Here is a 25,449-nt window from a genome sequence, read left to right on the forward strand (position 1 = left end):
AAAAGACTATATAGTTATAGCAGGGTCCCCCTTGTGCCCAGTGTCCCCTTACCTCCTGGCGTGGTCGCGCCTGACATCGGAGGCAGGGACAGGTGCAGGCGGCACTGCGGGGGAGTATGGAGCGGCGATCGGTTCGCTGGAAGCTCCCTCTGCAGGGTGCCGCCATGTTGGTGCACGAGGACGTTTCGCGCATGTGCAGTACAGTTGCGCATAAGGATCCCCATGACCGGCGGCCAAGATAGTTTGCGCATGCGCAGCAGCACCATCGGAGCAGCGGCCATTAGGGGGGGGACAGGCCCGCGGGGGACTACAACCCCCATGATGCCTAGGGGCATTGTACCACATGGCCTAGCGCAGCCAATAGGGCACTGAGATTCCCCTGCTTGCAGATAGATACATTTCGCGCGCTGAGACCACGCCAGCAGTCGGAGCTGGGACAAGGAAGGGGTAGGTTATTTGTGCAGGTGTCTGTGGCACCTGCACTAGGCCAGATACCCCCTATTAGGCCCCGACTCCCCTCAGCTTGTGGTTTCTGCAGGGACAGGCCCATAGATAGGGACACTGCCCCAGTAGCATAAGTGAGGGACACAGCCAGGACACGCTACATCCTGGCATCCAGTGGTCTGGGACCAGGTCACCACCTCCAGCAAAGGACACACTTCATGGTAACGCCGTCCAGGCTTAACACCACCCAACAGAAGAGGCTTCGCAGGTTACGGCAACGGTTCCGTGGATCCCCTCATCAGTTACAGCATCTGCGCAGCCGGGTTTGGACACACCCGGCAGGAAGCCAACAAAGTGCACCAACTCACCTTCACACATTAGTGGGCAGCGCTGTACCACACATTGGGTGGGGGGATTGACCTTGTGGACACCGGGTTGGTTGGGTGCCCAAGGCCCCCTAGGTACTTTGGGGGAATGGTTACTCCATTGAGAGGGGGCCGAGTATTGGGAGGTACAGCGGTGCAAGGCCTGGTGGGTAGGCTGTACTATATTAGTGTATATAGTAAAACTGTTCTGCTTTACCAAGTGTGTATTCTTTGTGTCCTGTAACGGGGGAATTCCACACGCTAGAATCCCGCACAGGTGGAGGCGCTACCGAGCATCATTCAGGTATACCCCAAGTTCCCAGTAACGGAGACTCAGCTCTCCTGTACGCCACTGGTATAGCACCGCACATGTACCGTAGCAAAACATCAACCAGGGGGTGGGGGAAAAGTGCGCTACATAGTAAAAAAATAAATTATAATCTGTGCAAACAAATCTCACAATGTAATATTAATATCTGCCGGATCGAAAGTGCTTCTAACCTGTTTCTCCTGCCTGCCCTGATCAGGGACTGCGCTTGTGGCTGTAGAAATGACATTTCTCACAGCAACCAGCCATGTCACTACTACTGCTATTACCCTCTCCTCACTGAACCCAGCACCACGTGGCCCCCCGCCTTCAAAAAAAACTACACTCCCCAGCACCCCTTGCGCGGGCGGAGTCGGCGCTTTCGCTTCCGGTCTCGCGTGATTTCCGGAGCGGATTGCAACCCGGAGTCAGGATTTCGGTCCCTCTCCCGGATATTCCAAAGCAAGCTAGAGAGAGGAGAAGCAGGTGTCCCGGCCGGGCGCCCCCGCGGTAGGTGGTACGGCCCGTGGCACAGCGGCGCGCATGGAACGTGATGTATCAGCTGTGCGATTGTCCCTTGCCGGGCGTTCTAGAACGCGGCGTGTCTGAGTGTTCCCCCCGCTCCAGCTGCCAGGCCGATTGTTCTTTGTTGCAGCAGCCGGGAGGGGGGAGGCGGCTTCCATTCCTTGGCTCGGGGATCGCAATTAAAACCCGGCTGCGGCACTGCTGGTGTTTGTGGATCCCGGAGTTCCCTTTGTATTTACCCCCCCACTCGTTGCCACAGAGGGACCGTTTTGACGGGAGGGGGAGAGATCTGACTTTGATGTAACTGAGCCAATTGATGGATGTGAGAGGGGCGATCACATCAAGGGAACAAACAAACCGGGTGTGGAAATGGTTAATTACTGTGGGGGTTTATAGGGAGAAATTAAAGTGTGTGGACCCTGTAATGTAAATGAGGGCCAAGAGGTCTGTGTGTTTTCATGCAGTGCGTGGGAGCTGAGTTACAATAGGGTAGTGTCATCAATATTGGGGTGAGTTTGATATTTAACCCCTTTTTGTAATATTGTGATCAGGCTTCTTGGAGGGTTGTTATTATAAACCCCTTTATGGGGTATTATTAGAGTGTGGCTGCATTGGTTAGTAATTCAGCAGTATGTGTCCCCCTCCCCCCCAGGAGGGTGCAATCTCTGAGCTGTCATGGTCAGCCAGACCTGCTTTTATATCTCACAGTCTCCATCATTTCCCTAGAGGTCTCATAGGATAAGGAATATACATGTGGAGTGTCTGTCAGTGTTCAGCATGCAGCAATACGATAGGGATAACAATGCTAAAAGCCAAGCACAGAAATAAAGGGGGTTTTCACGTCACCACCCAACAAAAAACCCTCCCAGTGTTGTGGCCCAGGTCATTTGGGACCCTATCTCTAGTTCTGATAAATGTTAATCATTGTTGGAGGACTTTCATACTTAACAACTCTGAGTAACAAATACAATTTTGCTGCATTTGGATCTTGTGGTTGGTTTCTTTTGATAGATTTCAATATTTTCTTTAATTTGTCATTGTGAATTCGAGTCCCATTGCGAGAAAAACGCGATATTTTTAAATTGATTAAAAGTGTAATTTAGTGATGCTTTGGTACTGCCACTAGTGTCTCCAGGGACCAGTCTGGGATTGATTTCACGTCACCGCATTCATATTACTTCTGTTATACTTCCAATAAGGATCTAGCCCCGTCAGTGCAATGGCAATGATGGTGTTTAACCTTTTTACTGCCCTGTTGATGTACATTATGGGCAAATGTACGTGGTTTCTTCTTTTTTTATTTTTTTTTAAGGAGGTGGTGATTATTAATTTTGCATTTATTTAACATGCATGTATTCTAGTCACTGCTCTCCGGAATGATTCAAAAGTTAGCAATAATTATTGAGCCCAGGGCCAGATGGTTAAATGTAAAAATTGATTTGGTTGTCCTTCGTATATTGTGCTTGAAACACACGGCAACAGGGCCAGCTGTTACATATCTAGTATCTTTGTAATAACTTTATTCTGGAACCAGGGTCACGTGTAAGATGTGAATGAGGCCAGTTAGCTTAACTCATCCCCCTTTCCAAAGCACACCAAGTCCTGCTATATTTTCTTCACTTTATTGGGAAAGCATCAGTCATATACAGGCACTTGTGTATGGTGTGGTGAGACGGTGCTTCTCTGCGTGGGTGTTTTATAATCAGAGGCAGGTAAAAAGGAAATGGCCTTGCCAAGAGGAGTATAGCATAGCAGTACTCACTCAGCCAGTGTCAGGATGTAAAAGGAAGTGTGTAATGTTAGTAACACAGGAGTAGGGTCAGGGCTAGACTATCTGTGAAAACAGACGGGAGAATGGTAAAGTCCATTTAACTTGGAGGACTAGAGATGTTGCCGGGGCAACCAGGGTCTAGCAGACTGGGAGAGAAAAGTATCATAAATGTATCCATTCCATCTGCACTAGGAGTGAAGCTGCAGGGATAGCTACATCCAAATACAGCTAGAGCTGCAAGAGGAGGAGGAGGGGGAGGGGGGGGTTAACATAGGGAGCAGAAATAGATATTCCTGTTCCAGGACAAACTTCACATTGTGTTTGCAGAAAGCAGTACAGGAGGGCCCCGGGTATACGACGGGTTCCGTTCCAGGGGCCCGCCGTATAGTGAAAATCACCGGTAAGCGGATCCGGCGATTTTCATTTGTTTGCATGCGCAAATCGGCATTTTTGCCGTTCTGCGCATGCGTGACCTATGGTCTGCGCGCGCAAACTACAGTATGCGTGCGCAAACCACAGTCTGCGCATGCGCGCCGGGCGCAACTGCCCATTCTGCGCGTGCGCGACTTGGGATCCAAGATGGCGGCCCCCTTCTTGGTGCCACCGGATCGCCGAGAAGCGGGGCCCTGCTGTATTCCAAAACGTGCTTCTGTTTTGAATGCTTTAGCATGTTGTCATGTGGCGCTTATTCCTATTGTGTGTTATATTATATGTCGTGTATTATAAAGCGCTATGTACCAGGATGCCGCTATTTACATACATATACGCGGATTTACCAGATCCGCTGCCTCCGTCTTGTAAATCGCAGTGGGAAAAGACGCTGCAGACGTCACCAAAGCCACGTCACACTGTCTCATTTGACGCTGCGGCAGGGAGGCGGCAGCGGGTAAGGAACTTCCCATCAGGCCCGAGAGCGTGGCAACATTTGCCGCCCCCAAATGTTGCCGCCTTCGGCCCGGGCCCAATGAGATATCCGCCTCTACATCCCTACATACCACTTTGTATGTACGTAACAGTGCTGTTGTTTGGGAAGGGGAAGACGCAAAGAAATGTTTGTATCTAAGCTACAATAAATAATTTATCTTTTTAAAGTGTTTAAAAATAATAATGCAAAATATCCCCTCCCTGCGTATATTCCAACGCTATGTCGTCATCACTGCGCAAAGTTTCATCATGATCCCTTCCAAAAAGGGTGCTAGAACTCGTGGGCTGGTTTCTCCTGCATTTTTCCACTGTGCTTTGGATGCCGGATTCCCATGTCGTTCCCCACCTGCCAGTATTCCTGTCCTGCTCCCCGCTCTCGCTTAACATCTCTCTCCATGGTGGAGGAGAATGTCAGACAGCGAATGTGCTGGCTCAGATGCTGCCACAGGTGCACTGTTCCTGGCATAGACAGAGCTGGGCCACTGACGGAAGGGGAGCAGTAAATAAGAGTTCTCAAGTGGGAGATAGTAATGAGGGGGGATCGGAGGTGTCCAGTTGAACTAGTGTATAGATGGACATTTACAGCTGGTCAATGGGCAGTCACCATTTGGGGGGGAAAATGCAGAATGAGAAGAGCTACTCTGAAATGTGAAACCAGCGTTGAGTAGCCTCGTTTTTATAGGGCACATCCATCCATCCATGAACTCCAGGCACCAGTATACCAAGGCTAAAAGCTGCAATAGTGACCTTATAAACAAGAGTTAAGCGACAATAAGGTTGTGGTGTCCTGCACACAAAGTTATAAGAGTTTTTACAGGAGATGGAAACGCACAACATGTAACCTCCAAAATGTTAATCTGAGTGTTATTTGGTAGATGCAAACACAAAACCAGAGGACATGTGAAAAAAACCGGCCCAACAAGAAGTGTTTCCCATCCGGGATTCCGCGGCACCCTGGGGTTCCGTGAGATGATCAAAAGGGGGACTTCCCCGATCTCCCAGAGCAGGACAATTTCCTCTATCCTGATTGACTGCTGTTGGGTAATGCATGGATGAAACTGCCATATCTGCATATGCACATTTGCACAGACATGCAACTACGTGTGCAAACCATCATGAACAAATTGATGGAATAAGTTTCAGAAGTTTGTGTTCAACCATATTTTCTCAACACATTTGTGGGGTCAAAATAATGTGATAAAAGTAATGTTAATGAAATAATTTGGTTAGTATTTGGACCACATACTGTCCCAAGACGTGGTGTGATCCTGAAACGTACCCTCAGGTTTTCCAGGGGGAGAATGGAATCCTCACGTGTTGTAGCAGCTTCAAAAAGGATCAACTAGATCCGGATAGATTTCTGTAAAAAAGGAAGTGAAAAGAAGTGCATACTCCAAAAATAAAAAGTGCAATGCAGCAACGCCGCTGATAAAATCACACTCAAACAGCTAAGAACTCGCCTCAATCCCAGTTATCCGCTGTCCACACTGGATGGTAAAAGAGGCTTGTGTTGGATAATTAGCACAGGTGTAAATCCAGGCTGCAGACCAGCGTCCGCAGTGGCCTCTCGCCCGAGAGACCAAACCGCTCTAGTTACAGTCAGAGGGACGGAAGAAGTGAGCCACAGGGGTATGCTCCAATATAAAACAGGTTAGCCATTCATAGCTCCAAGAGTAGCTAGACAAAGAATGGAACTTACATAAGTCCCACAATGTGATAGTGTATCATAGATATATAGTCAGTCTTAGCAGCAGCAGCTTGTAGTATGCAGGTAAATTAAGTATAAGGCCGAGTCCATAGAAGGACAGGCCGTGCTGAGGCGTGCGGACGCTCAGCGCTGAGCCCCTGCATCCTCAATGAGGATGCCTTGAGAGGGGGCTCGCGCGAGCGTGCTCAGGCTTTGGAGTTTTCAGCCGAGCGCCAAGCTGTTTTTCAACGCGCTGTCGGCTGAAAACCTCCAATGAGAGCGGGGCTGCGTCAACGTCACGGCGCCGTGATGTCGACGTCAGTGCGTCGCGGGCGATTGGCCCAGCGACGTCACTGCCCCGCCTCCCTCAGTCTCCCCCCACCTCCGATCGCGGACGCTGGCTCGCCTGTATGGGCATGAAATCGCCCAGCTTCTGCAGGCGAGCCTCAGCGTCAGCGCGGTGTAGCACGGCTCCCCCCCTCTATGGCCCGGGCCTAATAGGGACTTGTTGAATCCAATGTTTAGGATATGGGAGATAAAGATTGACATATATATATATATATATATATATATATATATATATATATATATATATATAAATATATATATATATATAATTATATATAATTATATATTTATTATATATATATATTATATATATTCCGGAATTAGTAATAAGCTTGCTGTGAACACTTGGTAGGGGGTATGCACAACAGGGGAAAACGTGAATTACCTCTGAAGCCCCGGTCCGAGTTAGCGTTCTTATTCCGTGTCCTCCGTTATCGCGGTGTAGAGTGTGGTGACTCCTGGATGTAGCACCGTCTCCCCGAAACAAAGTATACGTGGGTCCCGTATGTCGAAGCCGGCAGGGCTGCTGTGCGTCACTCCAATCTGAACTCGGGATACAAAAAAGTGACAAAGGATGGGCTGGGAACTCCTATGAAAGCACTCAACAACTCACCAGGGTCGTATCAAAATAACGTTTTAGACTACATGATAAAAACAAAAAACATAATAGGAAAAAAAACGGGGATAGCACTCCCACGCGTTTCACGCTTAAACAGCACTTTCTCAAGGATCCTGAGAAAGCACTGTTTAAGTGTGAAACGCATGGGAGTGCGATCCCCGTTTTTGTCCTACTATGTTTTTTGTTTTTATCATGTAGTCTAATAAACTTTTTTTATTTTCATAGTTGTTAATCGAGCCACGCTTCTGAGCGTTTCCACATCGATTCTGAACAGTTTCTCCTTGGATCCCAAGTGGTAACCCTCAGCATTGACTAGGGAAGTGGCTCGTAGCGGGGTAATTATTCCTGCCGCATGTGCAGGCTGCAAACCTGCGTCTACCCAATATTGCTCTGCTAGTAATTGGAGATGAGCACCTCCTATTACTAGTGTGTGTGTGTGTGTGTGTGTGTGTGTGTGTGTGTGTGTGTGTGTGTGTGTGTGTGTGTGTGTATATGTGTGTATATATATACATATAAAATACATGCGAGAACTCAACAGGATCATTAAAACACTCCCGATCCACACAAGAGAACAAATTCTGGACCTGATACCAGCTAACCCAAAACCTGGCACATTCTACATGCTCCCTAAAATTCACAAAGAGGGTAACCCTGGGCGCCCTATTATCTCTGGATCTGGCACACTTACCGAGAATATTTCTGGCTGGGTGGAGGGCATTCTAAAACCACTTGTCAGGAACACACCCAGCTATATCCAGGATACCACCGACCTGCTAAACAAACTGAATGCCATTGGCCCCCTCCCCACAGGAACACTACTAGCAACTATGGATGTAGAGTCACTTTATACAAACATCCCCCACGAGGATGGGATTTCAGCCTGCAGATACTTTCTGGGATCGCAGGAGCCACTCACAGAGACAGTGACTAAATGCATTGAATTTATTCTGACCCATAACTACTTCACATTTGGAAATGACACATACCTCCAGACAACCGGGACCGCTATGGGTACTCGGATGGCGCCACAGTATGCCAATCTGTTCTGCGCAAAACTGGAAAGTGACTTTCTGTCCACCTGTCACTTGAAACCCCTTACATACCTTCGCTACATCGATGACATCCTCCTGATTTGGACCTCTGGCGAACAGGACCTCCTACAGTTCTATGACAACTTCAATACGTTCCACCCGACCATCAACCTCAAACTCACCCATTCCCCGGATGAAGTACATTTTCTAGACACCACCATTACTATAAAGAACAACCAACTACAGACTTCTGTATACCGCAAACCTACAGACAGAGCCAGCTATTTGAGGGACAACAGCTTCCACCCGACACACACCAAACATGCAACCATCTACAGTCAAGCCATACGATACAACCGGATATGCTCCGACACAGCAGACAGAGACCAGCGGATTAAAGCCTTGAGATCAGACTTTATAAACCGTGGATATAACCACAGAATTGTAGACCAGCAAATTCACAAAGCCACCAGAATACCAAGAAGTGATCTCCTTGAATACAAACAGAAGGAGACAAGCGACAGGGTTCCTTTGGTGGTCACATATAACCCACACCTAGGAGACCTACGCAAGATCGCCAGGAAACTACAACCCATCCTCCAGGAAGATACAAGACTGCAACAGGTCTTCCCTGAAGCACCCTTATTATCATACAGACAACCCCATAATCTCAAGAATATTATGCTGAGGAGTAAAGTATTCAGCAGTACAACTGAATGCGGGACAAAACCATGCCAGGACCCAAGATGCAAAACCTGCGCAATGCTCTACACAGCGGACACAATACAAATACCACACAAGAATCGGGAATACAAAATCAGAGGAGGGTTCACCTGTTCCTCAAGCAATGTCGTGTACCTCATCATGTGCATGAAATGCCCAGGGGGCTGCTACTACATAGGTGAGACAGGACAGGGGCTAAACAAGAGAATGAACCTGCATCGCCACAGCATCACACGCGGAACAAGAGACAGTCCTGTTGGCGAACATTTCTCTGACTCTGGCCATAAGATGAACGATCTGAGGGTTGCCATACTCAAAGGTAATCTTAAAACCCCGAAAGAGAGACGGTTGCATGAATACAAATTTATGCAACTGTTCGGGACACTTAGCAGTGGCCTAAACAGAGATCGAAATTTTATGAGTCATTACTGACACTAGCGAACTCTCTTCCCATGAGCGCTAAAGGCCATGTCTGTACATACTGTGCTATATGTATGCACACACAGCTGTCTCTCACACATACTTATACTCCTTATTTTTCCAACCATATACACCAATAGGGACCACATAGTATCCACACACACTTTTAGTTGTGCTACAAACTCTCACATTTCCACACCCACCCACACCATTTATATCCCTCTCACTCCACACACACCTTGTGTAGAGCACTGTTTATACTGTGGGCTCTCCATTCATTTTTATTCACACTGATACACATACACACTCTTTCTTCACTTGCTTTCAGTTACCCTTTGACACCTCTAGCCATAAAACACATCCACACCGGGGGAAGGAGAAGCACAGATAACATTCCAAGAGACACTGTTTTCAAGTTATCCTTGCTTCATTCATTGTAACATCGCCGGAAGAAGAGATCAGTGTATCTCGAAAGCTCGCACAAATAAAAGCATTTCGTTAGCCACAGAACGGTATCATCTATTTATTTTTTGATTATTGAAGCTCGGCTAACACGGTACTGATACCTCTACATGTATATATATATATATATATATATATATATATATATATATATATATATATATATATATTAAAAAATATATATTAAAATATATATATATTTTTATATATATAATTGAATTTTGTGAGATTGTTACTAGATGTGGTCAATCTGATTGGTCCGTGGGTCCGCGACACTCATTGGCCCACAGGTACGCTGACATCACAGACACACCTACTCAACTGTGACACACACACACACATACTGCCACAGACTCTCACCCCATCACAGTCACCATACCTCACCTACAGCTCACCTCCCTGCTGGCTCCCCCCCACCATCACCCCCCCCCCCCTCACCCACAGCTCACCTTCCCCCCCTATGCCACAGGCTCACAATATTAAAATGGCGCTCCGCACTACTCCACCCTGTCGTCACCCTTACCGCACGATTTCAACTGTGCACCCCACTGGGCGGCGATCGGAAGAGGCTGCTCTGCCCCTCCCCCCGTGGCCATCTCCCGGAGGGAAGGGCATGTCCCGCGCGGCCGCCACTGCCCTGCTCTCCCCTGTTGAAGGGGGAAGACGCGCCGAGGGGGAAGGTAAGTGGAGGGGGGTGGAAGTCGAATGGGAGGGTGGTGTGGTTTTAAAATGGGGTTGTGGTATTAAAGGTGTGTTTCCATTTTTGGTGGCTGCAAAGAGTAAAAGGCAGGTCAGGTCAACGTCAGACAAGGCTATATTTATTATAGGGTAAGAGGGGGGCACAGTTTAAATCGTGCGGTAAGGGTGACTCCTGTCCTCTCCACTGCCCCCCCCCCCCCTCCTGTCCTGTCCACTGCCCCCCCCCTCCTGTCCACTGCCCCCCCTCCTGTCCACTGTCCTCCCCCCCCCCTCCTGTCCACTGTCCCTCCCTCCCTCTGGGGAGAAAGAGGGGGAGCACAGAAATAGGGGGAGAGGAGGGAGCGGGAAATTTAACTCACGGGCAACGCCGGGTCTCTCAGCTAGTCATGTATAATTACACCCTTGAGATTAGAACCACCCCAATCCCTTACATTTAAACTATTAAACATACCACTGACGTTCATACACTTTAGCCCTAAGAGGACCCCCCCTTTTTATAACATGGAAATCCTTCCTGCTGTTCTCTTAGCTGCGTCTCCTTGTTCCCAGAAGCTGCGAGTGGAGCGGATAATGTCTGACTGTGTCATTCAACGGGTTCATCTAGTTATCGTTATTAAACGATGACATTATTAAGAGGCTGCCTTGTCATCTCGCATGCAGCTGGCATACAAATGTTAATAAAACGCATCATTAAAATGACGAGCCTTTCTGCTTTTATTTTATTTTCACCCAACCATATCCAGTGTGTTTCTGTCCGTTGCTATTGTGCTTTGCTTGCAGTTTCCCCCTCATTCTAGGTTTCCTCCCGTTTCTCTATCTTATCACACTCCGTTTTTAGTCTTTTGTTCCCGTCCCCTCCCAGGTTTTTCATCCTCCCCGGCCAGGGATTCCCATGACTGACAGCTTCTATATTCACACCTTAACACGCCACAGCCAATCACTGGGCTGAATAATATATATAATATTATATAATTTGTTATTTTTTTATTACTAATTGTTACGGGTGAATACCTTTCCTTGCAGAGAATATTTTTCGTACACTTTTTTTTTTTTTTTAAATGTTTGTTTTTTTAAGTAAGATAAGTGATTTGATAGATTCATGACAGTGTAATACATATATTAATTAGGATGGTACTTTTCTCATGATCCATGAATATCAGACTTCAATAAATCTACCCCCAAATATCTGATGCACACAGACAATGATTAATTTTGGAATTGAAAAAATAACTATTACACGCGTTCCTTCACCTGTCTCATTTTAGACGGCGCTGTACTTGTTATTACTGCCCCAAGCCTAATTAATACCAGTAGTACCTCTTTCTGCCATTGAGAAAAGGCTGAACTTGCACCCATTAGTGGAAGCATCAGCTAAGCATTAATGCCATACTCATTGCTTAAAAAACGAATAATACCCGATATCGTGTGTGTGTGTGTGTGTGTTGAACACAATATCTTCCCACTGGGGGGGAGGGGGGTGTGGGGTATGTGTGTGTGACACAATATCTTCCTATGGGGGGGAGTTGTATGCATAGGACACACTATCTTGCTATTGGGTGTTTTATGAGAAATAATATTATATTATTAATATTATTTATAAAATGTTATTGCGCGTAATAAATTCTTATATCAAGGGTTCTCCGAAGGGTGCTGCCGTACGCAAGTCCTGTTAGGTATATTTTGTCCTATTTTCACATGTTAAAGACGTGGCTCTCTTTTACGTAGACGTTTAGCCGGGGTCTCCGGAGCCAAACCACGTTTATTTCAGCCTCTGGGACCCCAGTGATTTCCGAGATCTGAGGGTGCCCTCGGTACTATCCCCTGCTGAGGAAATGGAGGTTTAAACTTCCCATGGCACAGCACACTGACAGACTCCCTAACAAACTCCTCTCCCTCCCAAGGCCACACTATGCACCCGGAGCACTTCCCCTCCCCCGTCAAGGAAGCTGCGGGGACATAGTCCCGGAGTGCTGCGCCATTCTCCCCACCCCCTGCCGGACTAAGCGGCGGGCGGCAGCACCCAGTCATGCTTTGCACCCGTGTTTACTAAAGCATGTTGTGAAGTCCCCTTTCACTACCAGATGGGGGCAGTATAGATGTCCAACCAGTTCCTGAAGGACTCTTCGGTCCTCATTCATGAAGCCTCGATGCAGAGTATCTCGCCCCGATCCGGCACTAACTGCCATTGACCCGAATGACGGTTACCCCAGATTGCAGTGCAAAACCCCGCATTGCGGCTTCATCAATCCCGGGTGTAGGCGAGTGGAAGCTGCACATCATGTTAACAAGGCTTACAGAATCCCAACCCGGCTGTCCACTAAACCGGTGAGATAATGCTCTGGTCAGGACTCGTGGTTACTGAAACCTTTTACATGTTATTTCCCAGCCTTTGATCAGTGCTTATGTACTAAACGTGAAAAGCCCTGACTGTTCTTGTGCGCTAAGAGGCTCCCTTACGTTTGATATTTCCCGGTGACTCACAGCTTGGGATGATCTCACTTCCAGTAGTCTAGCAAAAGAGACACTGGACTCAGGCACTACATACATACGCCGTAGGTAGGTATGTATGTACTGTAGTGCCGACGGTTATTCTAACACAAACCAGTGGCAATCGCCAAAAAGACCCAGGTACAAGCTTGGTGCATGCTGGGTCTTGTTTAAGGCATTTCTGCATTGACTAATGGCCCATCAGATTAACAGCGGGGGTCCCTGGCAGTCCCATTCAAACTGAATGGGACTGCCAGGGACCCCTGCTGTGTTAATCCGATGGGCCATTAGTCAATGCAGAAATGCCTTAAACTAGCCAGGTTACACCAATCATGTACGCAGCATGTAACCGGGCTAGTTTAAGGCAAGCTTTAGAATACATGTTGTCTCGTCTATATATGTATATCTTTATATAGCACCATCCCTGTACATGTCGCTTTACAGCAGTAACACAAGTAACATAAGAGGAATAAGCACGTCAAACATTAGGAAAGGAGTCCCTGCCCCGAAGAACTTACAATCTAAGTGGTAATTTGGGAGACCTTTACAGAGACCGTCGGAGGGCGTTCTGGTAAGTGCATCTGCAAGGGGCCGAGGTGTATAGTATTGGCCACAGAGTTACTTATATGCTTCGTTAAAGAGGGGTGTTTTAAGAAGGGTCTTTAAAGGTGGAGAGTGAGAGGGTGCCAGTCGGATATTGAGGTGTGGGGCAGTGAGGGAGAGGGCTTTAGATACATAGGGTTTACACAGAAAAGACATCCTTGAGCAGAACGCAAGCGTAGGCCAGGGGTATAGGGAGAAATTGGGGCTGAGATGTTCGGTGGGGCAGAGGGGTGTATAGCCTTTAAAAGCCATTGCCATCGGTGTCACTAAACCTGTACATGTTACAAGTAAATGTGTAAAAGACCAGATTCTGTGTTTAAAATGACAGGGGGACGTTGAGCTCAATCATGCGATGGGTGAGGTGGCAAATGAGATTCAGCGTATCCGGTACAAGTGTTCGAGACGCTGTGTTTTAAGAGAGAGAGCTATGCAGTGGATCGTAGGAACATGGAGAGCGGTTTTTATTTAATGACACATCCCTGATTCCCAGCTCAAACACAGCGACCCAGGAATCCGCGCTGTCCGATAAAGCACAACATACCAAGGTAAAGCAATCTCACTCTGACTCTCCAATTCTGCGGGGTGGGTGGACAGGTAGCAACCTGATGTGACCCCGAGATGGTCACTATATCTCTAATATATTAGGTATATTCAATTTAAGCTTTGTGAGTTAATGTTCAGCACAGCCACCCATAAATAATGATATTGTAAGTATATGTATTCGCTCCACCAGTGTACCCGGCGCTTTACAGAATTGACAAGACGTTACAGGGAGATAATATACAACGTTTCACAAGTGTCAACCAGGAAGTTTGAGAGGTAACCTCAGCAGGCTTTGTTTTTTTATTGCGTTTTTTTTAAACATAGTATTGAAGCCAGGGGTCTCCAGAGCTGAACACCGTTAATTTCAGCTCCAGGGACCCCCCGCTTCCCGAGATACCTCCGTATGGAGTGCCGGTAGGCGCTTAGCTTGCAGAGTTCACGTCATGGGGGAGTTTCAAAGCTCCCGCGTCCTTCGGGCCAATAGGAAGCTGTGACGTCATCCAGTTTGGCTTCCTATTGGCCCGCGTGACGCGGGAGCTTTAAACTTTGCTGAGATACCGGCACCCGCTTCGGAGGTAAGTATCTCTGGAAGCAGGGGGTCCCCGGGAGCTGAGATTAATGGGGTTCAGCTCCGGAGACTCCCGGCTTCAAACCTATGATGATAATTTAAAAGAAATCGCATGAATTGCTCTTTTTAAACAAAGGGAGTGGTGGCGTTACTGCCCTACACAGCTCTGAATGGGAGGCTTCCAGAATACAATGGGTGCAAGTGCATAAGGAGTAGCCTCGGGCCTAAATTTAATCAAATGCTTTGCTGAGGAAGTGAGATTTCAGGGTTGACTAGAAGATGGGGATGGATGTGGATTGTCGAATGGTGGGGAATTCCACAGGTAATAAGCCGAAAGTGAGACGGGTTGTAGACATAAGTGCCGTAGAGACCAACAGAGCAGAGAGGAGAAAGTCTTCAGCAGAGCGTAAGGCTAAGGCCCCGGTAACTCAGCTGCAACGCGCGCCCGCGAGATTGGAGGCGCGTGCAGCCGATTCCCTGGTCTGCAGCTCACTGCAGGAATAGAGACTGGAGGGGGGGGGGGGGGCGTGACGGGGCGCGGCCATGACGTCACCCGGCAGGTTCGCCCTCATTGGCTGAACCGCGCGGGGGGCGTGGCTTATCGCTCCGTCGCGAGTCCTGCTCTCAATTCTATTGAGAGCAGGAGCAACTCTCGCCCCAGCGCTGCGCCCCCCCCTCGCAGCGGGCCCGGCGCCATTGAGGGGAGGGCTCTCGTCCGTGCAGCGGGCGCTGCAGTTGGCAGCGGGGGCAAGGCCTAAGAGACGAGAAGGTATAGCGGGAGATTAGCGCTGAGATGTAAAAGGGCTTGGAAGAATGTAGAACCGTGTAGGGAAGAAGTAGAACTGGATAGTTTAATATAGAGTTTGGTGGGGAGCTATTTCTGGGTATTTCAGGAGGAGAGGGTCAGCATTTCGCATTGATTGTAGAACATGGCTTTGGGAGGCCACAGAGAAGACGGTTGCAATAGTCGGGAGATAATGAGAACATGCACACAAGTTTTAGTTGTAGAGTGACATAGGAAAGGGCGGAGAGGTGGGGAGTCAAATATTACACCTCAGTAGCGTTGTTGGGCGACTGGATTGTGTTATTAGTTATTAAAAGTGTTATTAACTGTGACAGAAAATGGAGCAATTGAGCCTGGATTAGGTGGGATTATGCTGAGTTTTGTTTTTTACATGTTTAAATTTCAGGTGACTCGGGGACATAGCAGAGAGACAATCGGTGATTTAGGACGGGATATCCGGAATAAATGTAGGGGTTGAAGTGTGTGTGTGTGTGTGTGTGTGTGTGTGTGTGTGTGTGTGTGTTTGTGTACAGAATAGGAGTGGTCCTAGGACAGATCTCAGAGACACACCAACAGACAGATAATACATTACTTGAAGATCCCACTGCGTTTTTATTTCTTTGCACTGTAGGCTGTCTGTTTTTAACCCTTTTTTTTGTGCTCGCACACCTAAATTTATGTGGCTGCTAATGCCGTTTTACTTTGTGGTATTAGTGGATCTCGAAGGACATTGTCTAAAATTAAGATAAGATCCTTTTTATATAGTCTCCATACAAAACATCTCTGCTGCCTGGTAGAGCGGAGAAAGCCAGAATGCACACGGGGAACGGCCATGTGCACATTTTACTGCAGGGGTTGGTCCCTTTGAAATAACATCCACAACTGCTAGGAAAATATGTCCTGAAAATAAGGCTGGTAGTTTGCTGGTGAGGGCATCACATATGGAGTAACCTTTCAAAATAAATCATACTGGGGTGTACCTTTTTTAAGTAACAGTCCCTGCTGCTCTCTTCTGCAGCTGCAGGCGGGAGGAGGAGGAGATCAGGGCATCATCTCTAAGGCTGCGCTTATAGTCCCAGCGACGCGGTGTCGCGTCAAAACAAGTGTATTGAATCCGTCGCGTGCGCCTATAGTAGGAGCGACGTGATGGAGCAACGACTTGGTCGCGATCACTGGAAGTCCAATGAAAAATTGATTTTTCAGCGACCGCAGCGTGACGTCGGCGGCCACATGAGCGGTTCAGCCAATGAGGACGAACCGCTCACGGCCACGCCCCCCCGGTCGCCGTCTCTTGTCTCTAACACTATAAGCAAAAATCGCTGCTGCGACGCCGTGCCGTAGCCAAGACAATAAGCGCGGCCTAATGTACCAGCATTTGTGGCAGGTTAAAATACAAATCAGTAACTGCCTATATACGGCTGCTGATTGCTGGGCAGTGTCCGGCCTGGGAGTCCGTCATATTAGAAGAGGGCCTATTATTTTTTTTGCCAGAAGCAGGGGATCGCTAAGTGTAAGAGCAGCACAGTTTTAACAAACGCTCTTAATTCAGACAACTCCCCAAAATGAGCAGGTGTTGGCTGCTATGATTACTTTTTTTTTTGTTATTGACTAGGGGAGTTCCATATTGAGAGCATCTGTGAGAAAAGACAAACTGGAATACAACACCACCCACTGGTGGCAATTATAATCCATCGCTGCTCAAACAGTACCTACCTGTGTGTGTACGTGTGTGTGTGTGTACGTGTGTGTGTACGTGTACGCACGCGCGAGTGCACCATGAGAGCAGAATGTGAATAATCTTTATTCTAAGCCAGATAGTCCATGATAAACGTACACCCTGTAGCTTTAACCATGTGCTTTATTATTAACATCATCTTTTTGGATTGACTGGCTGGTAATTTTTTTCATTCACGCTAAAAAAAAAAAAGATATAAAAATATGTTAAATAAATAAATTCAAATCATATACCCAGAAGCAGGGGACTCTCAAAATAATGCATGGGATGGGCAGGTGCCAACAGCCCAGGCTGCTAACGGAGCAGAAAATGGGAGTACAAAACCAGGACTGGATCACGTGTGCACAGTTGACTTGGAATGAACTGCGATCAAAACACCCTCTCTGTGTCTGGGGCTGCTGTTCTGCGTGTGTGGTTTTCCACACGCATGGCCAGTTAAAGAGGATGCCAACTTGTCCTAGCAAATAAGTTTTATTTATTTATTTATTTATAAAATATTTTACCAGGAAGTAATACATTGAGAGTTACCTCTCGTTTTCAAGTATGTCCTGGGCACAGAGTAAAACAAATAATACATGGTTACAAATACAGTTACATAAATGAACAAGGTATACATTTATATACAAGACATTGCATGCACAGTTAAAGAAAATATATATTATGAGCGTATGAATATATATTATGAGCGTATGAATATATATTATGAGCGTATGCGGGGGTGGCTGTGACATTGTTATGATCATTGGGGGTGTGTATTGGTTATTGACGGTGTCTGTATTAGTCATGGGGGGTGCACCATATTGTCCATTGGGAGGCCTGTATGGTGTATATTGGTAATTGTAGGAGGTATTTAAGACTTAAATAAATAAACTACGGGGCACTGGTATTGTAAAACCTATTTGTCTGCTACAAGTACAGCAAGAAGTGTGTGAGTTCCAATTCTAATAGGTTCAGCTGGGAGGTATAGCTCCCTGTGTATCTTACTATCTGTTATTCTTTTTCCAGGTGTGGATTATGGCAGAAGATGCAATGGATGAGACTGTATTTATATGTAAGTATTCAAACCTACTACATTTGATCATAGCAGGAGTTGGGGATCTTGGAATACTTTAGGGGGTTACTCTGGGAAATCAAGGTATCATTTATGTAAACTCTCCTAATTTTGGAAGTTATAGTTGGCAAGGAATTGGAGAGTATCTTGATACATGACCACTTCCCTCATCAATCTTTTTTGAGGAGGTAATTCTATGTCGTCGGTGAGGGTTTCGGACAAAAATACATATTGACTTCAACTGTGATTTCTGCCCGAATGGCATCTTCAGACTAAATCTAATGACCCCCTTATACTGTAAAAGTATAAAGCAAGCAGAGTGCCAGTGAATTATTAATTATCTTTAGCTGGTTCTTAATTACAAGGAATGATTCAGTGGGGTCACATGCATGCGACATTCACACACATCTGTTATTGGTTACACAAGATGTAAAGGTTCTATTGTCAATATCTGGAGCCTGATAATGCCCCAACCACAGATAGTTGGCTGTGCAGCAGGGGTGGCTAACTCCAGTCCTCACGGGCCACCAACAGGTCAGGTTTTCAGGATATCCCTGCTTCAGCACAGGTGGCTCGGTCATTATGACTGAACCACTGTTTGAGCCACCTGGGCTGAAGCAGGGCTATCCTGAACACACACACACTCTCTCTCTGTCTCTCTCTCTGTCTCTCTCTGTCTCTCTCTCTCTCTCTCTCTCTCTCGTAATCTGGACCCTCGACTTGGTCTAATTCAGGGCATTCCTATTTTCAGTAATAAAAGGAGCGAGCCATTAATCCTGGACTCGTCCTCTTCCTTCTCTTTCTGTTGGCTTGTATCTGTAGGGTGTGAGGACTGTGGGCAGTATCACGACTCGGAATGTCCAGAGCTGGGACCAGTGGTAACCGTTCAAGACTCGTTTGTGCTAAGCAGAGCCAGGTGAACAAAAGGATGGCACACACAGCTCTTTTATAGGGACGCGGGGGTGAAGCATCCCAATGTACGACAGACTGACAATTAGACAGCACACAGTCTGGGAAATATGAATGGGATATTGAGGACTAAGGGTTTTAAGACAAAGCGGATTCATCTGGTACAGTTTGAGAATAAAGAGGAATAGAAAATAAAAATATCACATGTGAGCTTTTCACCATTATCTCTCAGCATACAATGCTGCCACTGCAGCCAGGGATTCTGGGTAAAGACTTGCAAATGAGCACACACCTTTTACCTCATGTCCATTTTAACATGGACCCCACATAAGCGTGTGCCTGCCACCTTACACAGCTTTTCAGCACAGCCTGGGTTAAAGTACATAGCCAGTAACCCTGCCCACAGACAGCTGGTTCACCCTTTTGGGTCTCATCAGTGTGAGGCTGGTTATACTGGCTCTGCAGTGTGAAGCTGGGAATGGTTCCCACCACACACTAAATAAGTTAAGGTGGGTAAAGGAGTGACAGTAACCCTCCACCGTACAGTGTACAGGAAATGAAAATATCACGTGTGAGCGCACCCAAATGTCTCAGCCAGGTCTGCCGCCCTGCTCTTCCCCATTATCTCCTAGCATACGGAGAACCGATCCTGTTGAAAGAAATAGGGTTATTTTCTGTGAGGGTGTATATTTTGTGCCTTAGTATTGCTCCAATTGTGCCTTGATACATCAGTCGATGAGGCTTTACCCTCTCGGGGCTGCCAGCATCTTGTGTGTAATCATACCAATGAGCACTTCATTCAAGCACATTGGAACTTGGTTAAGTCATGTGTCGGCACTTAACAGTGGTTGGTCACCAGGAATGTTTTTGTAAACGGATAGGACCAGTGTGGCCATATACCACGAGATCCCCCTACTTCAGTTGTTTTATTTTAAGAACAATTACAAACAAACAAGGAAACGGGTTCTTAATGGTTGTTGTTCCGCTCAGAACACTACATTTGTAGTAGTAGCAGCTCCTGTATTGTGGCGGTTCAGGTGGGTGGGGGGTGACCGTGCCCTGATTTGTCTGCCTTATTGGTAGGTCCTCCCTTCCTACTAACGTGGAGATCAAGCAGCTAGACGATGGCACAGAAGGAGTATTTGCCGTCACTCAGCTGGTGAAACGCACCCAGTTTGGACCATTTGAATCTAAGAGAGTTGCCATACTGGACAAGGAAGTTGATTTCCCACTGAAGGTACAGCATGCTGTTACACACGATCGAATATACTGGTCTGTGCCCATCTGAGTCTGTAAATACTAGTAATACAGGCATACCCCGGTTTAAGGACGCTCACTTTAAGTACACTCGCGAGTAAGGACATATCGCTCAATAGGCAAACGGCAGCTCACGCATGCGCCTGTCGGCACGTCCTGAACAGCAATACCGGCTCCCCCACCTGTACCGAAGCTGTGCGCAAGCGGGGAGACTATAGAGCCTGTTACAAATGCGTTATTTACATCAGTTATGCACGTATATGACGATTGCAGTACATGCATCGATAAGTGGGTGCTTCACTTTAATTATATTTTCGCTTTACATACATGCTCTGGTCCCATTGCGTACGTTAATACGGAGTATGCTTGTACACCTTTTAATTAGTCTCTCTTGTGAGGTTGCCACCTGTTTCCCTTCATCACAATCTTTTACACACTCCAGTGGTCTCCATAGGCGACGCTACCTTTTGAAGAGTTAGAATCACAGTCTTGCACACATTTCAATGGGATTACCCATTTGAAAAGCCAGCTTCACACTCTTACACACACTAGTTGCCAACATACACTCTACTTGCATCACAGTCTCAGCCACTGTTGGAGCGGCCTGCAACACATTTCCTCTGGCTTTGATAGGGTTAAACATTGGTATTACACTCATCATTTCAGGTGCTGCTTAGATCAATGGGAGGGAACCTCATAAATCTAGATTGCACTTTATATACTTCAATGTCTTCAACATTTTTTTGCTTTTGGAGCGGCCAACACTGCTTTGCCGGCCCCTTCTGGTAGAATAAATTGCCTTCTAATGAAATAAATGGGCTGATGGCCATGCGCGCCTGACTTTGTCTTTACCGTGAAGATCAGATGATCTTTGTACGTCGCCCACCGAGCCTGTCTGCTCTTCCCCTTGCTAGGTGTTTCACAAGGATGGGCTGGTGATGTCCTTTGATACCTCCAACGAGGACGAGTGTAACTGGATGATGCTGGTACGGCCGGCTACGGATGTGGAGCATCAGAACCTGACTGCCTTCCAGCACGGCCACGACCTGTACTTCACGACGTCCCGGGACATACCGCCGGGCACAGAGCTGCGCGTGTGGTATGCGGCGTTCTACGCACGAAGGATGGAGAAGCCAACGCTGAAGGCAGTCATGCCTTGTCACAATGGTAAGTCTTCAGCACTTCTACCCAGGCCGGGCAGTGCAATCTACTGCACACACACCCTCTGCTTCTGTCTCTGTCCGTTTCCCAGCTTGCCACTTAGAGCAGGGGTGGCCAAGAGCTACCAACAGGTCAACTTTTCAGGATATCCCTGCTTCAGCATAAGTGGTGGAGTCGAAGATTGAGCCACTTGTGCTGAAGCAGGGATACTCTGAAAACTTGACCTGTTGGTAGCTTTTGAGGACTGGAGTTGGCCACCCCTGACTTAGAGTGTAAGCTCTCGGGGGCAAGTGTTCCTATTGTGGGATTTGACATTTCCTGCACGTATTGTTGTATTTACCTGTATTGTGTCGCATGAGTTATAAAGGGTTGCACACATCGTGCACCATTCTCCAGCTCGCTGCTGCATGACACGGTTATTTTTACTACTATTTTTCTATTCTCTACAGAAGTGAATTTTTTACCGGCCGAACCTGAAAAAGAAGGGGACTCGGGTGCTTTCAAATCTAGCCACGTAGCCGGAACGACTACCAAAAAAACCAAACTGCTGCACCCTCCTGCAGCTTACACCTCAGGTACCCGCACCCCACCGGCACTATCCCTGCCGCTCGGCTTCCAGTGCTATGCTTTTCACAGATGGGGGAAAGCATTGAATTCTGTACTGCACAAAACAGTTTCAGATCTGTCGGGGAGCACATGAGCATATCCTTGCTTCAGCACAGGTGGCCTGCTTCAGTCTTCGACTGAGCCTCTGATTGAGTCACCTGTGCTGAAGCTGGGATATCCTCAAAACCTGACCTGTTGAGGGAGGGGGGCCGGGGGAACTAGAGGGCTGGGGTTGCCGCCCCCAGCATAGCAGACTACTTGAAAATCCAGCTTTGAATATGATCTCTAGACACAACATCACCAAGTTGTAACCAAACAATCAAATTAGTGGAGTGACCTATATTATATTATTAGACAAGCTTTTGAGGGCAACATCTGCGTGACACTGTGAGTTCCAGTTCTCACTTGGCATCTTAAGTGAGTGAATTCTCAACCCCCCCCCCTTTCACAATCCAAAATCAATATAATATGCAGAGTGTCCCTACATATAGTTCGAAGGCCCAGTGACCATAGTGAGTGAGGTTTAAGGGTCCCGGACCTTCAGATATCAGTGTGAGACACAATTGAGACATCCAAGGCTAAATTTGAGTGGGACTGATTCCCACTTAATGAGACTCGTTCCAGTGAGAGCGTCTTGGAAGGACGTTCTTTACACACTTCCAGACAGACTGGAATCCCTCCTCCTTTAAATATTTCCTAAAATAAACCCACGCTGTGTCATTGTGCATAATACCCACCACTCTTTAAACCTCCGTACTAACGAAGAGGGATGTCTATATTTGTCTTTGGAAGGGATTAAAGTAGGGGTGGCCAACTCAGGTTTTCAGGATATCCCTGCTTCAGCACAGGTGGCTCAGTCTTTGACTAATAATTCTCACACACACACACACACACACACACACACACACACACACACACACACACACACACACACACACACACACACACACACACACACACGTATAATACAAAATAACTGCCATCAAAGTGAGCTGTGAAAGGCATCACCTTGAATTGTTACCAACAAATACATGGCTGTTTTTAGTGTGTGTGCAACGCCATAGTAATACCCTTTAGTGTGTGTGTGCAACGCCATAGTAATACCCTTTAGTGTGTGTGTGCAACGCCATAGTAATACCCTTTAGTGTGTGTGTGCAACGCCATAGTAATACCCTTTAGTGTGCGTGTGTCCTGTATTTTGACCAAAAGAATGAGGTGTTCTCTGAGAGGTGGCAGCCATTTTTTTTCTCCCTTTCTATTCTCCTCGTGTAATGTTTTTTTCTTTCCCTCGTCCGCACAGTCTCGTGTCAAGACAACAATGACGTCATTCATGTGGAGACCTGCGAGTGGACCTGCAAAGTGTGCAGTTCGACGTTCATCGAGCCCCATCTGCTGACAGGTGCAGAGCTTTACCTATCCGTAACTTCCCCCAGCATTAGCAGGCCCAAGCAGGCTGTGGCATTTACTGCACTGAGACAGGAGCACTGATTGGTTGGGTAAAATCACAGGACATAAAAACGTCGGCCTACTATTTTAAACCAGTAAAACTTGCCCTACATGGCAAACACTGGCATTTAAAGCTGCAGTTCAGGCAATATCCTGCATGTGTGTTTTTTTTAATAAATCAGTTCTGTAATAAGAAAAAATACTTTTAGCATTTTCTGTTTTAAAAAAAAACAACTTTGAAAGACCAATTTTCTTGTATTCTATTTTAACAAGCATGCTTGTTCCTATAGCAACGATTTACATTCCCCATATTTAAAGATGTCGCCAAACTTTGCCGATCAATAGACGGAGAACGAATTGACCGGCAGCTATGCAGTTCTTTAGGTAATTAGAGATTGCCCACATAAAACTATTGAAGTAAAAAAATTCATTAAAAAAAAAAAAAAAAGACTGAACTGCAGCTTTAAAAATGCATATGCTGACACCACAAACATGGTTTTAAATTAAATCGGTAGCTACTGCAGGATTTCACAATGAAAGGTTTGATAAGGGGGAAACAAAAATAAATTATAGCTTGAACTTGATGGACGTATGTCTTTTTTCAACCTCATCTACAATGTAATTATGTAAAAATTAAAGGCTGTTTATAAAAAATATATATATATATTTTGGGGCATGCCGTTTGGATCAATAAATGGGGACGCGATGGAGAATAATACTGCACCATATTGTCATGTAATATGGGGGAAATTCACGATCTACGATAAGGGCATCGGAGCTCGTTCCCGTGTTTTAAATGCAGTTCAATGACCATCTGCGTAGCATCACGCTCCGATACCCAATATTGAAGCTTTCATAAATCCCGACGTGGGTGGTGGGGAGGCCGGCTGCCAGCTCATTCCCCAGACTGCCATTCTACTAAATGCAACTTTAGGACACATGGAAATTACAATTGTGGTTTGTTTTTTGGTTTTTATACCGGCGATACAAATATATTTAGCCAGAGTTGTGTCATACATGTCCATTTTAAGACCAGCTCCTGGAGTTCCCTGTTTGTTTTTGTTATCAAATTATTCATGTTTATTTTCTGTAGAGCCAAGGTGGGTATTTTTTAATTCTGAACATGGACTGCTAGTTGCCTCGGAGGTAAACGAAACGGTGTAATTGGCAGTATGTAGGTGCATTGCATCACGACTGTCCTCTCCTCTCCTCAGAACATTTGCTAAGTCACTTGGAACAAGCAAAAGGGATTTCCCCTTCCAGCCACTGTGACGGCTCTTATATGGAGTGTGAAACCGAGAATACCAGCACGGACCAAGCCGTGATCTGCACAGACGCCAACGCTAACGTGGAGCTGAAGAAGAAACCGAGGCGGGGGCGCAAAAGCAAATCTGCGAAAGACATACCTCTTGTGATAGTTGATGACGATAGTCCCCCAGGTAAGAATAGTAAAGCCAGGACCATAGGGGGAGGAGGAGGAGATGGGGCATTTAGCAGTTTGCCTGTGTTTAGTGGACGGGGGAATGGATGAATGTGCAGTCCCACATAGTTTACTTGGTCACTTATTGGGATCAGCTGGTTTTGCTCACACTGCGAGAGCTGTGGCCTAGCTGTGGTTGTGGGTTCTAGTCTTGTTGGGTCTGACACCATTCCAGTTATTAGGTTAGTAGTTCCTTAGGCTCATTATCAACTCTACATAGTTGCTTTGGAAATCTATCTTGGCGTGTTACCCCCTGCTGCATTCCTCATCTATGAGAGGGACCATTACAGGAGGGCTACTCACAGTAGCACTGAATAAGGAAAATGAAGCCATTATAAGGGAAGCAAAGAAGGGTGGGTTGCCATGTTGGTCCGTTCTTCCATTCAGTACAAGACAGAGAGTAGGAGGTATGATGTCTTTTATTGGACCAGCAAGTTAGTTGATATGTGGCAAGCTTTCTAACCTCTCGGAGTCCTTCATCAGTTCATAAGGAA

The 25,449-nt window shown here is 46.7% G+C and overlaps 1 protein-coding gene and 1 long non-coding RNA gene across 5 annotated transcripts in view; both read left to right on the top strand.

Moving 5' to 3' along the window:
• Positions 1–1,510: 1,510 nt before the first annotated feature.
• Positions 1,511–25,449, top strand: part of PRDM15 (PR/SET domain 15) — a 64,068-nt gene continuing 40,129 nt past the window's right edge. For 2 of the 4 annotated variants that reach the window (XM_075593695.1, XM_075593692.1), the window contains exons 1-8: positions 1,511–1,626; positions 18,051–18,096; positions 18,919–19,012; positions 20,089–20,242; positions 21,177–21,429; positions 21,873–21,998; positions 23,330–23,428; positions 24,690–24,914. In XM_075593695.1, coding sequence (XP_075449810.1) covers positions 18,060–18,096; positions 18,919–19,012; positions 20,089–20,242; positions 21,177–21,429; positions 21,873–21,998; positions 23,330–23,428; positions 24,690–24,914 — 988 coding nt within the window. In that variant the 5' untranslated portion in view covers positions 1,511–1,626; positions 18,051–18,059. Of the gene's footprint in view, positions 1,627–13,743; positions 13,961–15,716; positions 15,778–18,050; positions 18,097–18,918; positions 19,013–20,088; positions 20,243–21,176; positions 21,430–21,872; positions 21,999–23,329; positions 23,429–24,689; positions 24,915–25,449 lie in introns of all 4 variants that reach the window. The other 2 variants (XM_075593694.1, XM_075593693.1) reach the window with 2 other exon arrangements.
• Positions 9,906–11,024, top strand: LOC142490879 (uncharacterized). Its single transcript, XR_012800124.1, has 2 exons — positions 9,906–10,306; positions 10,875–11,024. It is a non-coding gene; the product is annotated as an uncharacterized LOC142490879 (long non-coding RNA).

Source organism: Ascaphus truei, chromosome 3, assembly GCF_040206685.1.
Source record: "Ascaphus truei isolate aAscTru1 chromosome 3, aAscTru1.hap1, whole genome shotgun sequence".
Classification (NCBI taxonomy): Eukaryota; Metazoa; Chordata; class Amphibia; order Anura; family Ascaphidae; genus Ascaphus; species Ascaphus truei.